Raw genomic sequence first — 16,644 nt, forward strand, 5'->3', positions numbered from 1 at the left:
AGCTGTTTTACTAATACTATGGAACAACCAAAACACTGCCATTGGCTTGTCATACTAAGAGATAGTTTTTCCACACCATTTTCTCTATTTTCTTTTGCCCATGGCTACTAGCGGCACCCCACTGCGAGTAAATATCTTTGAGGCCCCCCTCCCCCCCAGGATAGCCGCTTCTTATGTCCTGATAATCAGAATGAAGGACATAGATGAAAGTTGTTTTAAAAGGTCGGTGGTCATACGGATGAAGTTGCGACCTTGACAGTGGAGTAAGCTTATTCATAAATAGAGATGCATTAATTACCTGAATGCCCAGTAGATGTCGATGCACATAACATTGAGCCAGAAAAAAGTAGCCAGGAAGAAGTACTGCACGGAAAAACCTGTAACAATTAAAATTTTAGGTTATTTTTTTTTGTCTGAAGCAATTTATGATAATAAAGGCACTGTAAAAAAATAAAATACTGATTTCCGGGGAACGAATAGAAGCAATTCTATTTAATTGCAACAGCAGCTGTTAACCGTACTCTTAAATTGAGTTAAATTAGCTAAATGGAGGAAATCAATTAATTTTTCTGGCCAAAAAATAAAGAAACTATCTAAATGAACGGAAATTACATTTAAATAGATAAAGGATGTTTACAAGTTGGCAAAAAAAAAATTGAACATTTAGTGAAGTTGTTGCAGATATCTGGGCGACTAGTTTTAGATAAAGCGATAGGAAAAGGAAATGATATCTCACGGCGACAGTTCTTGTGTCCTAGACACTCATCTGTGTAAATATCGTTAATTTTATCTAAAATCGTAGCAGGCGTGTTTTTTTTTTTTTTTTTTTAATGTTTCTGTCCGGGTTTCGAATTCACCATCACTCATCAGAGGTTGATGATCAGTTTAGTGTAGAGACGTGACTCCTACAATGGTTCTATCATGCACTACATTTATACTATGAATACAAGACTGAAATCAAGTCGAAGTCAAATTGTGAGAGGAAAGGATTTGGGCAATGAAGATTCTTACTTAGCTAGCTGCTTTACGTAAGAAATGTACGATATCGGTGTGTCAGAGGTTTGTGACTATAAAGTGGGCAACAATTTTGTATCGATTCAAAATGTTTAGGTGACTATTCACTAAAATTTGAGGGAAGAGATTAGCTATGCGGTTAGCTTATTGGATTCCCACGCGGAGGCGCCGGGTTTGAATCCAGCTGCTGACCCTTGAGATTTTCTCTTCCTAGGAGCTTCTTACAGACAACACTGTCCGGTGATGGACAGTGTTGTCTGTAACGAGAGAACACTGTCCGGAGGCCGGCAGTGCACTGAAAAAAAGCTCCGGGCGCCAATAACTTTAGATGTTGACGCGCCTTAAATCATTAAAAAAAAAAAATTTGTATTGATATATCCAGTATTGGTTCCATGTGCATGACTGAGCCCCAGGAGTTCTAGTCTAGTCTACAAGATTTAAAATTACAGGGTTCTGCCTGTCTTTTCAGCTCCGTCGATACTTTAAATCTTCGTCCAAGAAGTTGGTAAAGAAAAAAAGTAGCCCGTTTTTTCATGGCTTGTATTCTAAGTCCTGTCTATGGGTTCCACATTAGTCGATGGTCTATGAACAGTCCAAAATCAGCGCACCAGGTCACTTGCATGGAAGATGGAAGGGATTGTTATTAAAGAAGATAGAAGATCCGCCGAATAGTGTACTGGCGATGCTGGCATTTTTTGGGGGTCTTCAGTTTCAATTCTGGGTGTTTGAAGATGTGTAAGTAATATGTTTGGAGCTGATGAAACGTTTGTAAATTTGTCTCCAAGTTCTGCAGAGTACAAAGTAGCGGGGAGTGCAGGCTAATATTGGCAGGGAAGGGATTAGCTATGCGGTTAGCGTACTGGACTCCCACGCGGAGGTCCTGGGTTCGAATCCAGCTACTGACCCTTGAGCTTCTTACAGCTCACTGTCCGGTGATGGACAGTGTTGTCTGTAAAGAGAGAACACTGTCCGGAGGCCGGCAGTGCACTGAGAAAAGCTCCGGGCGCTAATAACCTCAGCTGTTGATGCGCAAAAAAAAAAAAATATGCCAATTGGCATAATATTATATTTGAGAATAGAAAACCAAGGAAACCCGCCATGTAAGTGAAGTTTTCAATTTCCCGGAAAGAGAAGTAGTTCTTCTCTCTCTTTTTTTTCCTATCGACGTTCTCAGAAATAAAAGATATTCTCAACTTTGACATTCTTGATGATGACTCAAGGCCAAGCAAAATGATGTCATCTAAACAAATGTATAAGAATATATTATTCTCACTTAGATTCTAAAAACCCAAAATGTTTAGACTTGAACATTCTTAAATGCGTGAATATTTTTTTTTTTTACCTTTTCTTTCCTACTGATAAAGATTTACAACTTTTTTGTTCAGGAAACTTCATTTTAAAAGGGACTCTGTGTTAAATAAGGGATCCTTTATGTCCAGAGTATCCTTTCAATAAATATTATGGTTCCAAACCGAATGAACACATTTTGAAGTACGAAGTTTTAACTGAAATTCCAAACTGGAAAAAATATCAACCAACCGGTGGTGCAAAAATACAATGTTATTTTTGGCAATAATTTCGCTGCTATTGTATCTCATAAAATATTCATTTAAATGGAATTCTGGGAAGCTATTACGTCAGACTTGCCACCAATAGTATTTTATTTTAGTAAAAAGTTAGTATTTTGAAAGCTATAACTTTTAAACTAATAAGTTAATGTAAATCTTTGAAGTAAATGAACCTTTGTTTTTATTACTATAAGAGCATAGAAACGTTATTATGATGTCCATGCAGACATCGAAAGGGATACGAGAAAAGTTCGTGTTTTTTTGGCATGCCTTTAGTGATAGAAACTGTGGCCTTGAGTGTTTGTTGCAATATTGAGTATACATGAAAATTGACAAGAACACAAAATGAAATAAAAATTAAAAAAAAATTCTTACTGAAAATTTTGCATAGAAGAACATGACGAATTTTTATACTCTGCACAATAGCTGTACAAATAAATGCAATCAAAATGGTGAACAAATAGGAAATCGTTAATTTCCCTTTAAACGGACTCAGCTGTGGAAAAACTAGATAGATGATTAGTGTTAACGTTAAAAAAATACTAGATATAAAATAACCACTTGAATACAACAAAAATGCTAAACTATCTTGACTATTTTGAAAACACAACAACGGCAAAGCTATATCATAATAATCGTCAATATATTCGATACAATATCGATCTAATTCAAATACTACTGAGTCAAGAATCAATTGCCCTGTACTGATAATAGTGTAGTTATCCTCCGGTGTTAGTAAGAATACTTCACATGATGGTTTATGATCTGGTAATATTCTATCGATGTGTTTTGATTGATTTTGAAATGCTTCTGGTAATGTGAAATTTTGTATCAAATTAATACAGACTCCATCTAAATTGAATGCTTGATCATTTGGGCAACATTTTCTTAAATTGAAACTATCACAGAAATTTATACTTGTCAATAAAAGTATTAAAAAAAAATTTGAACACCATAAATTCATTAATAATGAACTTTAAACAAAACTAAACACTTGTAAAGACACCAAATTTTTAATATAAATATATATTTTATAAGATGGTTGCCCAAAACAAAACAAAAGTACCGGCCGTATGAGGTTTCGCACATTCAATGAGGGTTACCACTACATCAACAAAAAAAAAAGTAACGAACAATTCCCTCGAAAGTTTGTTGCTAATGCAGCAACAGTGATGCCAACATTATTGGGGGAAAAAAAAGAAAAAACCCCATCTCACTACATCCGTGATGATAAACAAGTCACCCCCCTCTACTCTCATTAGACCGACCGCCCTACTACACAGACCACCAATTAATCAACTTGGGTATGTTATTTAATAAAAATAATAACCCTTCTCTATAATTTTGTAACTACTCTTTATCATTCAGAAGATCCTACTAATTTATTTTTATTTTTTGAATAAAATAAAGTAGTTTTAAAAAGTACGAAAAAATAAACTAAAATATTTTAACAGAATTGCAAATTTACTTATCGCTTTTCAGAAGCATTAATTTTTCCACTAATTTTACTTTTTATCCCTTAAAGAGATAAATGTGAATATTTTTTTTTAAATTTTAACAGAATGCCCGTATTTTGAGGAACATAAAATAAGTAGCTTTTTATTAGTCTGCGAGTTAGCACAGAAAACAGGAAGTCCAAATTTGGTTTCTTTATTTCTTTGGCGCCTTTCTTTTTTAGCGTTTGTCTATGTCAGTGATGGCGAACCTATGACCCGCGCAAGCTTTTTCACTGACCCACTATAAATTGCTAGGCAACCATTTGTTTGTTTACGCGGGTTGATTTAGATTTTCTAATTGTTGAGGATAATTTATATTCTATCTGTATTTTTTATTTTCAATCACGCATCGACACAATTAGATATTTATTTAACAAGTGTGGAAAGTAGTACTTTTCACTTGTGAGGAAAATACTTTACACTCGAGTTAAATATTATATTTTTTCTGCAACGATTAGGGTTATTAACTAAAAAAAAACTAAACAGGAATCACTAGAATCCATTTTAAATTTCTATAAGGTAACACTATAACCTTTTTAACTGTTATAATTAAAAATATATTGTCGGAAACAGTTTCTGTAACTCAACCAACCCGCATAGCCACGCCCTGAAAAGGACAATATATTTGTCGAAACGTTGGCAAAAAGACGAGTTGTTTTATTTGACCGATTCCTCGCAAATCTTCCATCCTAAGTTATAATTAAAAATATCTAATTATTAATTAAAATATTATTTTTATTTCTATATTCCTTTCAATTTTTATTTTATTTTTTTAATATTCGTTTTTTAATTATTTAGATAAAATAAATTTAAATAAGCTTATGGAGGGTTTTACAGAAAATATTTAATAACAAAACTTCTTATATCAAGGAAGCACAATAAAGTTTTTCCACTCACTAGTGAGAAAAGTGACACTAATGGGAATTTTTCCCCACAAGTGAGGTAAAGTTGGGCATTACACAGCTGATTTTAATTGAGTAATGAGAACATTCCTACATGGTTGCAGAAAAAAGCAATTTAAAATGCTATCTATAACCTATTAGTTTGATCATAACAGTTCTAAAACGCAAATGACCGACAAATGCTTTTATAGTATTTGAAATAAAGCAAAAGTGTTTACAAAATATCAAATAAAATGTATAATTTTACTCATATTTTGTTTGTTAACAAAAAAAATCGACAACCCAAAGCAAATAACCATATTTAGATTTTTCTTCAGATAAAACACACTTTGTGTTAAGGTTTTGTTAAGGTTTTGTTCAGGTTATGTTTGTAAAAAGTGAGACTTCCATAGCCACTTGTTTCGTCCCCGTTTTACCCGTTAAGCCAACTGAATTTTAAAGATGTTTAGTTTTGAAAATATTCAGTTTACAAATTTTTAAACTTAACCTCTTGTGCAAATGGGCATTAGTGGTGACCCAAGAGCTAGGTACTAATAAAAAAAAATGAACAAAATTTGACCCACATCTCTAAAAGGTTCGCCATCACTGGTCTATGTCGCCTTCTCAGGCAATAAGAAATATCTCGTTTGACTGCCCATTTTTGCTGGATAATCGATTATTTATGTGAATGAGGAGGTTATTGGTAGGTTTTGTTTTTCTCAAAAATCTTTTTTATTTTAATGAAAGTTTATTAAAGCTAGCTCAAATTTAGTTAAAACCTTTTTTTAAGTAAGACGAAAAGAAAACGTTTAGAATTGTGGTAAATGCTCTAATCGTTTGCGTGCGCACAATAAATGTCCTTTTTTTACCAAAAAAACACTAACTCAAGGTGTGTTGAGCAATGCATGTTATAATTTCATTATAGTGACACCTATCTATTGTTAATGGAGTGCTGATAACAATTTTTTTTATTAATGGAATGACCTAGAAATTATAGCAAAGAACAAACTAATGCTTTATGAATGAACAAAAATTAAACTTTTAAGCACTCGCATGACCCTGCTCAAAATGTGATAAAACTTAAAAGTAAATTCACAGAAGTTTTCATTAACAACCCAAATACGGGGGGAAATTAATTTGGTAAATGGCTTTTTCACATTTTTATATGGTTTTTTTATTTCCGGACAGTGCTCTCTCGTCACAGATAACACTTTCCAGCACCAACCCAAGTGGAACGGACTGTGGGCGTTTTAACCGTTCATGTAAACATTACATATGGCGGCCTCGAAAATAAGTTAGAAGCTTGAAGAGGTTATTTTTTAATTTTAACCCCGTTTATAAGCAGTTATAATAAACTTTATTAATTATTGGTAAAGTTGACTTATGTTAAAAGTATATATATAATTCAATTTTTTATATTACATTTTGGAGTATTTATAAAATTTACGTTTAAATAAAATTAAAATGTCTTTTGTGGCGACAGTTGGATATTTATTAATAATGCTTTAGAAAGTTCTTCATCTTGTTCCGACGAAGAGTGGAATGCAATTTTACAAAATCGCAATGGTGAAAAGCGAAAACTTAGGCCACGTATTATTAGCTATCAAAGTGTAATTGATCTTTATTCAGTGATTTAGTTTGTAAAGGGATAAGTAATTATTTATTTATTTATTTTTTGTAGACTTTCGAGAAACACATTCTATTATTTACATGAAATAATACTTTCATTTACATGAGATAATTTTTTTCGGTCGCCATATTTTGTTTTAAAAATTGCGCCAACTCTGAACGCCCACTTCGACCCAGCTCTTAAGGTGGGTCGTTGTGGTCGTTGTGTGAGCGAAAATAGTGACGTCATTAGTGACGTTTTCGCCACGACCACAACGACCGCGGTCGCCAAGTGGAACGCCTGAAAGTATGTTTTGGTCGTTGTGGTCGCCAAGTGGAACGCACCCTATGTTAGAGAAAATCTAAGGGCCAGAGTACTGAGATTCGAACTCGGGATCTCCGCGTACCAGGCGCTAGCCAGTAAACCAGGGGTTCCTAACCTGGGGTGCGAGTAAAGTCCAGGTAAATTAGAGGTTATTATTATTATTCAAATATTTTTTATATTTTTATCGCGTTTTATTTTTTTTTGTTATACGAGGAGTGGCTATTAAATAACGAGACTGATGCTGCTACAGAAGAACTATGCATGCGCCAAATCCTAACGACCGCGACAGCTGTGCACCGTAAAGCCTTCTCTTTCGATTGCAGCAGCGTCTCACGTGTTTTTGTAGAGAAATTTGTCTGAAATGAACCGTCCGTTTGTGAAAGAGGTGTTAGTTTCGTTTTGCCGAAAACATGATACTACACGTGTAGTAGAGCAACGAATTGTCGTGAAATTTCACAACAAAAACTTGATAAAACCGCTACTGAAACTTTTATCTTTTATTAAATGATGTTTATGGCGATGAATGTTGTATCACGTGCGCAAGTTTTTTGAGTGGTTCAAGCGTTTCTAAGAGAGGCCGAGAAGACGTCGGAGATGATGACCGCCTGGGTCGCCCTTCCACGTCCAAAACGGATGAAAATATCGATTATTATTAATCAACATTACTACCGGTGAGGTGCTTGTTCAACTCCGTGAAAGAGTAAGGGAAAAAAACGACCCCGATTTGTGGAAGAACAAGTCTTGGGTTCTCCTCCACCAAGATAACCGGCGCCGGCTCACACTGCATTGTCTATCGCAAGACGTTTCTAGCCAAGTACAACATCCCAGTTTTAGGCCTCATCCGCCTTATTCGTTTGACCTGGCCGCCCCATGTGACTTTAGATCTGTTCACCAAAGTCAAATTTGCATTAAAAGGGACACGATTTCATAGTCCGTTGAAGCTGTGAAAGAAAAAGCGGCAAGCGTCATGCAGGAGCTGATAGAAAAAGAATTCCAGCACTGTTTCTGAACAATGGTAAATTCGCATGGAGCGTTGTAGGGATAGGGGAGGGGTGTATATTGAAGGTGATAATAACTAAATATGTATAAATTTAAAATAAAATGTTTTTACAGCAATAGTCTCGTTATTTATTAGTCACACCTTGTGTAAAATCTAAATTTCAGGGGGTGTGAGGTTCGAGTAAAATTTCTTTAGGGCTACGGGGGGCGAACAAAAAAGGTTGGTAACCACTGCACTAAACTAATCCCTTCCCATTTGACTATTATTATTACTATACAGATGGCAGTAAAGCAGAACAATGTACAAAAACGACTAGTCTTTCAAATCTGAGACGCATTCTATTAGCAGCTAAATGAAATACCTTATTGCGTTACTATGGAAACACAAACATATTTAAAATAACCACTTTTTTTCTGTTTTTGTACCCAGGGGAGCTCAAAACAATCGTATATTTCCGGTGAAAATTGAAGATAAAAAACTGCATGATTGCAATACTTCTTTTTTTTAAATGAAAGAGGAAGTAAATAAATGAATAGTTTCTCAATGAATATGAAGACATCGTCACACAGCTGCTTATTGGTATGCTCTCGTATATTTGAAAACACATTAAACACTAAGTCGCATTCTCCCTGAGGGTAATGCAATTAAAAAATAATTAGTGTATTGATCTGTAAACATTAATAAAAAAAAACACTAGCGTGATACGACATATTGTAAACATGCCCGCCCTCTGGTCGGGACATGTTTGAACTACATTCTACGATTACAGTCTAATTAAACTTGTTTACAACTCCCCAAAGTAAATGCATTCTTGCAATAAGTTTTTTTTTATTTCTAACTAGAAAAATGAATTACTAGAATTAATAACAATCTATTGAATATGAGTCACTTAAAAAAAAAAGACGAACTAGCGAAAAGAAATAAGAGTGATTCACGTCTGATTCGTTATCACGTTCAGGAAGTACTAAAAACAAGTATTACCAATGAAACCTCCTGAATCGCGTAAGTTTTTTATTTTCAAGTAAAAACAAAAAACAAAAAGTAGGTCTTAACATGAAGCTACGTAATGAAATATTGAGAGAAGAAAAAAAAAATTAAACTATTTTAAGAAGAGGGACCCACTACAAACAGAACGTTGAATATATATTGCTAAGCGAATAAAAGAGCGATTTATTATTGTTTGGTTTGTAAACACTATCTATTTCTAGCGCTAGCACCTTCTGTAAATCATTATCAGTCCAATGGTACGGAATTAGTTCACTCAGTTCGTAGTGTGGTTATTTTTACAGATCAATATTAACTTTCTTATGAAGAGTTTCGAGAGGAGAAGGGATTAGGCAGCATCCCTTTTTAATTACACATGAAGTGTAATGAACTATTTTCTGCAACCATGTAGGAATGTTCTCATGACTCAATTAAAATCAGCTGTGTAATGCCCAACTTTACCTCACTAGTGGGGGAAAATTCCCATTAGTGTCACTTTCCTCACTAGTGAGTGGAAAAACTTTATTGTGCTTCCTTGATGTAAGAAGTTTTGTTATTAAACATTTTCTGTAAAACCCCCCATAAGCTTATTTAAATTTATTTTATCTAAATAATTAAAAAACGAATATTAAAAAAATAAAATAAAAATTGAAAGGAATATAGAAATAAAAATAATATTTTAATTAATAATTAGATATTTTTAATTATAACTTAGGATGGAAGATTTGCGAGGAATCGGTCAAATAAAACAACTCGTCTTTTTACCAACGTTTCGACAAATATATTGTCCTCTTCAGGGCGTGGCTATGCGGGTTGGTTGAGTTACAGAAACTGTTGGTTGAGTTTTTGTAACTCAACCAACCCGCATAGCCACGCCCTGAAGAGGACAATATATTTGTCGAAAAGTTGGCAAAAAGACGAGTGGTTTTATTTGACCGATTCCTCGCAAATCTTCCATCCTAAGTTTAACAATTTGCGGTCACGAAAACTATATATTCATATTTAATTATAACAGTTAAAAAGGTTATAGTGTTACCTTATAGAAATTTAAAATGGATTCTAGTGATTCCTGTTTAGTTTTTTTTTTTTTTAGTTAATAACCCTAATGGTTGCAGAAAAAATATAATATTTAACTCGAGTGTAAAGTATTTTCGTCACACTCTGCAATTTGCACTTGCTCTCGTCTCGCTTCGCTCGCTCGTGCGTGCAAACCCTGCCTCATGTGAGGAAAAGTACTACTTTCCGCACCTGTTAAATAAATAACTATTTTACAGACAATTTTAGGAGTTTGAAAAAAAACAAAACCTAATAACAATGTTGAACGAATCAGTAAGAGAGTTTTCACACTCTTAGATTCTTCTTTCATGGATTAGATTCGTTCAACAGGTCATAGAACTAAAAAGTTAAACCTACAGAGCTCTCTATGAAGCAGCAATAGAATTAATGAAAACTATTTTTATGCTGCACCTAGAGCACCCTAGCGGCCAATGCTTAGTACTTGTTAGTTCCTTAGCATTCCGCAGTATATGGTATGATTTTTGAAATACATATGGCTTTTGGAAGAACAGAAATTAAACGATATAAAGTAAAAGTTTAATTTACGGTGAACAAAAAATTTTAGCTTTCAATAGGGAAAAGAGAATGAAAAACGTAAACAAACTTAATTGGCCTTGTTGTTGTCTATAGCTATTTTGCCATAATTGGTTGATTGCTAGAAATAATGGATGATGGGTATATTAAATATACAAGAGTATAACCACTTCACACTGAAGATTACTGCAGTACTGATCAACCATTTAATGTAATTTTACTTAATTATATGCCATTAGTTACATTAAGCAAGTAATTTATTTTATTTTATTGAATGTCATTTAGAAATTTCATTGGACATTATCAGAAATATCAAGCTCTCGTAATTTTATCTACTGTCACACTTAACTTATCGACTGAAGTAGTGAGACACTGGTGACATCATTAATTTAAAAAAAAAAAAATTATAATGGAAAAAAATGTTTGAAAATAAAAATACAACTTTTTCTTATTCCACCATTTTAGGAGACAATATTCTGAGGATGTTCAGCCTTACTCAGGATTGAAGCCATTGTTTCAATCACAGTAATGCCTGTTTCTTTCTGGCGAGCTTTTACTCCCAAAAGTTGTCGTGAAGGAGGCGGACAGCTAACTGAAATTAAATCCACACAATGTGGACATAATCATGATCCTCATCACCTCTAACCTCTTGGCTACTGTGGTGACTGTGGACAAGTCACTTCCGGGAAACTTTCAAGGGGGCGTCCCTGCCAAGATCAACAAGAGAAACCATAAACTGTCAGCCCAAAGTCATTCAAGAGTCTGCACAACCATTTTGGGTTTAGCGAACCGTTTATATTAGCAGAGGCTTTACAGCTTATAGCCCACTTCCTTCACAATCTACACAATTTCCTGATAGGTTTGAGTTCTACTTTTAAGGAATATTGCTGAGGTTGGATATGGGCAGTTCCTCACACATTAGCTGCAGCACACGTTGGTCGACTGAATTCTAGGAAATTCCACATGAATGCACACCTTATCGCTTTTATTGGAATGAACTTGACAACTTTCATAGTTAACTACAAGATTTTTTTTTTAATGGTATCACTGACACGACTTTTCTTACAGGCGCCATATTGAGATAAGTTTGTTGCAGAAACCTGAACATGCTCCAATGATTGCAGCCAGATTAATAGTAGATTTTAAGAATTTGTTGGACATTTTTTTTTTAAATTCCTTATCCAAATCTCCTAAATTCCCCCTGAATTGGGGGCCGACATTTGAAGACGGTAGGATCTCTAAATATGGAAAACTTACCTGTCGCTAAATTCAAGAATGATCACACACCATTGAGGGGTAAATAGCTGAAGATGATTTGAATACACAAAGAGGATAAATGCCATAAGGCGAGGACGAAGCAGACGCGATAGTCCTCCGTACGAAGTGGACACTGAATGCAAAAGAAGAACCGTGCGAGGTGGCTAGCTCGAAATTCTTGAAATAAGAAAAACCGCAGCCAGAGTTTTTCTTGCCTACAAAAAAAAAAAAAAAAAAAGCTTTCACTAATCTCGGGGAAACTGAACGGAAACTACAAAGTTATGTTATTTGCTTTCTTGTTCCGGTCTCTAAATTTAAGATAGTTTATAATAATTGTTTTAGTTCTTATTTCCGCTAGAATATTAAAAATAATAGCTAAATGAGTACAGTGAAAACAATAAATGGCGGCGACCTCGAGGGAAAAAAATTTCCACAATAAAGACATACGTATGTATGTTTTTCAATTTACGATAATGAAAAAGACAAAAAAAAAAACCCAAGCAATGGTCTGTTAACGTCATTCTCAGTACGAGTAATTCAGCTGATCAGGAGGAATGATAAAATTTAAAACGTAGTAGGAGCTCAGGAAATGAGTTTATTTGATTCGTTCACCCTCAACCTTAACAGCCCAATAAGTTTACATTCTGACCTTCGTTGATTTGTTTTGGGAATAAACAATTGTAATTGTTATTACTGCGCGCCATCAATTTCCCCAAAAACTTCATTAAATTAATCGTATATAGTGTAGAACTAAAAGTATTCTTACAGATTCAAACATGAACAAATTTGTGTACGTCTTAAGTGTATAATATTCTCGTCAGAATAACATGATGACTTGCCAGGGTATTGGCCGTCTCATTTTCTTCAACGCCATCTTGCCCCCCAGACACCCAGAAAATTCCTTTCCTTTGCCTAGGCTACGTCATAAAAGTTTGTCGTGGCCATTTTTTAAGCAGAAAACGGTAAGAGCTCTGCGCATTAATGAAGGCTTGGAGATTGGAATGGTCTCCTGATCATTTCCCAAAGGTTTTCTGCAGTTTTTTTTTTTTTTTTCACCATATTTTCTTGAAAAGCACTCGTCCTGGAATTCCTTAAATTTGGTAGTCCAAGAACTCGTAGTGTATGCAGTAAATCTAAAGAAAATTTTTGATTAAAAATTATGAAAAATCCTAGTGAGAGAAAAGTAGTGTAATTTTGTCTCAGCCAATTTAATGCACTTCAAGGCATGCATTTCCGGAAAACACCCATCACCGGAAATATTGACACAATCGCAACGATTCCTCTGGCGGCCAAGAAGTAAAAGAAAGTCAAGACCTCCTGCCCTCATCTTGGCACTAATTTCTTCAGCACACATTGAACACTATCTAAAAATGGTGTCCTTATTCTTAAATAATCGTTGCATTCTAATTTTACGCAAGATTTCTAAAATTATAATAATTAGGCTTTAATTTTACAAATTCTAATTTTAATATACGACACTTTGATTGATATTTATCAGATACTTTAATACATATTATTATTCAGCCCAATACCCGTTTAAACAAGCAAATCAAGACAACAATAACAGCGCACAAATGGCCACTATTGTCAACTAATCTAGCTAGCAATTATGCCATCAATATATGAATTATAAACAGTGATTAAAATCTCAGCTCGATAACCAAGCTATGTTGTTGCAACACTTCAGCATAAATGTTTTATTCATACAGTGCCATATGTATTAGGTTTTATATCCATTCATGCCCTAATTACAAATTCATGTCGCTTATTACATGAAATTTTAAAAATGAAATTATACAGTGACGAAAGTATTGGACGCTTCAAGGAAATGTCAGACAACTCAAAACGGCTATTTTAAATTATACTAACAGGAGACTGATAACGTCATTGTCTGTGACGTATGTTACAGGAAAAACCTGTTTAATTATATATTAACCTTTTTGGAATTGACCGAGACAATTTAAATTTAATATTTTGTTAATTTATACACAAGATATCCGGTGAGAATTTTTCCTTGCAAGGAAAAGAAAATTTCCTTTTCAATTAAGAAGGAACTACAAAAAAAAAATCGAAATATGATCCGGGTACTCAAAACTGATCTTCAATCTTCACGGAAGTCCTAGAGGCTAGCGATGATTCAAACGGCGGGGTGGATTGTCAGGAATAACAATGGGGGTGGAGAGGATTCGAGCAAGCAGTATGAAACTTGAGAAGTTTCTTGCTGGCGAGATTGTTTTGGTGGTTGATAGATCATAAAGTATCTACCGGATTTAGTTTTGATTGTAATGCCTGTCTGTAGGTTGGTTGAAAGCACAGCATCAGTGCGCATGTCCTGATAGGTTTAAGGTTATTAATCAAAAAGACGATACTCTACGGAAATCTGCCAAACGTCCGTTTCACCTAAGGCGTTGACATCACTCAGCAGAATACGTGGATTTTTTTTGGTGAAGTTGATTTAATCACAGAAAACTTTGTGCCCTATTCATCAATGAAAGCATACAAGACAACGGTCCGGTCAGAACCCAAAGATGACGTGCATGGTTTAACTAAGTGGCAGTAATAAATCAGCCAGCTAACAAAGAGAGCTCCTATAAAAATGGTAACGAACTGTTTACAGTGTTTGCCACCAAGTAAATGTTTACCAGGATAACAGATAATTCACTGAACTAAACGGGCCATTTCATTTTGGGGGCCAGCTCACTTGTTCCCAACTTTGTAACTTTCCTTATCATATAATTAATTGATTCTACGCACACATAGGCTAAATTAGGAATAAGGAAAATTTCTCTACTTTCCTAGACATTAACCTTTGTACCCATATTGGCTGCTATTAAAATAACATTTGTAACAATTAACCAGGCAGTAGTGATAAATTTTGCATTTTCATTAGAAGTACAACAGTCTAAAGAAGCGTTTTTTTCCAAATTGGTGTGCTGTGACGTAGTCACCATAATTAAAAACTTAAACATAACTGGAAGTACAGTTTACTGATTTTTTTTTTCAAAGATATTCTCGAAAGCAAAATTATTTTCTTTAAAATTAATACATTACAACTAGATCGCACTAGTGTAGCTATTAAATTAACGCTAAAAAAGAAAAACAAATCTCCCCCTCCCCGACTTAGTCGTTCTAAGTTCATTTATTAAAAAGAGGTTAACATATTATTAATATTAAAACGAAAACATTTTACTATGGATAAAATCATTAAACTGGAAAATATATAGGACAGTGTATAGCCTGGAGCACAGCTGATCTCATTGTAATATGTATTATTATAAAAAATATGATTATATTTAGATGAAGGCAGTGGCGAGTGTATGTATGCGATCTACGAGGCCGTGTCCTTCCCCACTGTGTGCTTGAACTTTCAAAACAAACTAACAATACAAGCACACTCACACACAGAACTTCCTACTTTCATACAAAAATTTTTTTTCTTATTATGATTTTAAAAATGTTAATTTTGTTTTTCAATTTCTTTTTTTTTTAATTGTTTAAACCAAAAATAAGTATGTAGATATACGAGGTGTGTTCAAAAAGTAACGGGAATTTTCGTTTTTTGAAAAAAATATTTATTTATTCATCTACATTATGTGGTAAATGGTGTGGACCAATAGTTTTATACGAGTAAGTACAGAAAACTCTGTATTTGTGCGCAGGCTGCTCAGGTTCAAATGGTTTCGAGAGAAGAGTACGAACTAGGGAAGTACGCTTTGTCCAGGATAACCGGAAGCTGAGAGAGAGAGAGAAGAGAAATGACTGACAATTTCCGTTTTAAAAGCTAAACTTTGGACTTAGGGACTTCATCAACTGAACAAAAAACCTAACAAAAATAACAATGCCAACACAATTGCACAATGCCGCTAAACTATAGACCTAGTAAGTAATTGCCTATTTTTTCATGCAGACATTACACCCAACTACCAAATTAGATGTAGTGGTCAGAGGCGACAAGCCAATATACTTTACTACAAAATTTCTCATATTTAACCATCAAATAAAAAATCCAAGGCCTAGAGACCAGGAATCGAACCCACTAACCAACAATACACTTTAGTTTTGCGGGTCTAGTATCCTAACCGCTCGGCTATCGTAGCGCCTAATACTATAGAACTAATTGAACCTTCTTTTATATATATATATATATATATCTGTAACAATTTATTATTTTTCCAGAAGTTTGAAATTTCCTTGCCAAGTACAAATAAAGTAATTTGATTCCTCTTTTTTCAACTTAGAATAAAAATAATTTGATGCAATTCCATTTTTTTTTTGTCGATCTTAAGTGCTGATTAATGCTTCCCTAGCATTGCAAAGTGCTCCAGGAAATTGCTAGTCACGTAGCAACCCCAATTTCAACAATTGATACGATCGAAATGTATTTCAACCGTATAATCTAACCTTGTTATTCAAAAGTTCCCAAAAATAAAATAAAAAAATAAAACTGAACGTAACTAAGATCAACCACGATTTGCATCACAAATCAAACCACAAGTGTACGTAAATTGAGAGCACGCTCTCAACCAGCTGGAAAGCTATTAATTAACTGAATCCTAAGTAAAATATAAATTTTAAGAATAATCGATTAAATCAGTTATTAACAAAACATAAGAATGCACTTGAGATTGCTTTGTAAAAAAAAAAAAATTCTTATTTCCAAATCACAGTTGGCAACCTTGTTTATTTCATAATTATGTTCGCTCATTGGACAAAAATACAAGGCGACTTCTCGTTCGTGCGTGGTATTTCCAAACTGATTGGGATATCCACCCTCACAATTTTCTTGCCTTTTATTAAAAATCCATTATAGTTTTATTTTTATACAATTTTGTGAGAATAAATCCTCTGGGTAATTTATTTAGCTTGATGTTTGCATTAAAAATAACTTATCGTATAATAATTACTATTTACAAAATAAATT

At 34.1% G+C, this 16,644-nt stretch overlaps 1 protein-coding gene across 7 annotated transcripts in view; it reads right to left on the reverse strand.

The window, feature by feature from the left end:
- Positions 1-16,644, reverse strand: part of LOC141448165 (G-protein coupled receptor Mth2-like) — a 79,777-nt gene that overhangs the window by 12,951 nt on the left and 50,182 nt on the right. For 5 of the 7 annotated variants that reach the window (XM_074116296.1, XM_074116297.1, XM_074116298.1 and 2 more), the window contains exon 2: positions 299-377. In XM_074116296.1, coding sequence (XP_073972397.1) covers positions 299-377 — 79 coding nt within the window. Of the gene's footprint in view, positions 1-298; positions 378-2,957; positions 3,753-16,644 lie in introns of those variants that run through there. The other 2 variants (XM_074116301.1, XM_074116300.1) reach the window with 2 other exon arrangements.

This window comes from Rhodnius prolixus, unplaced genomic scaffold (assembly GCF_049639745.1).
Source record: "Rhodnius prolixus isolate KJV_2025 unplaced genomic scaffold, Rpr scaffold_13, whole genome shotgun sequence".
NCBI classification, from domain to species: Eukaryota; Metazoa; Arthropoda; class Insecta; order Hemiptera; family Reduviidae; genus Rhodnius; species Rhodnius prolixus.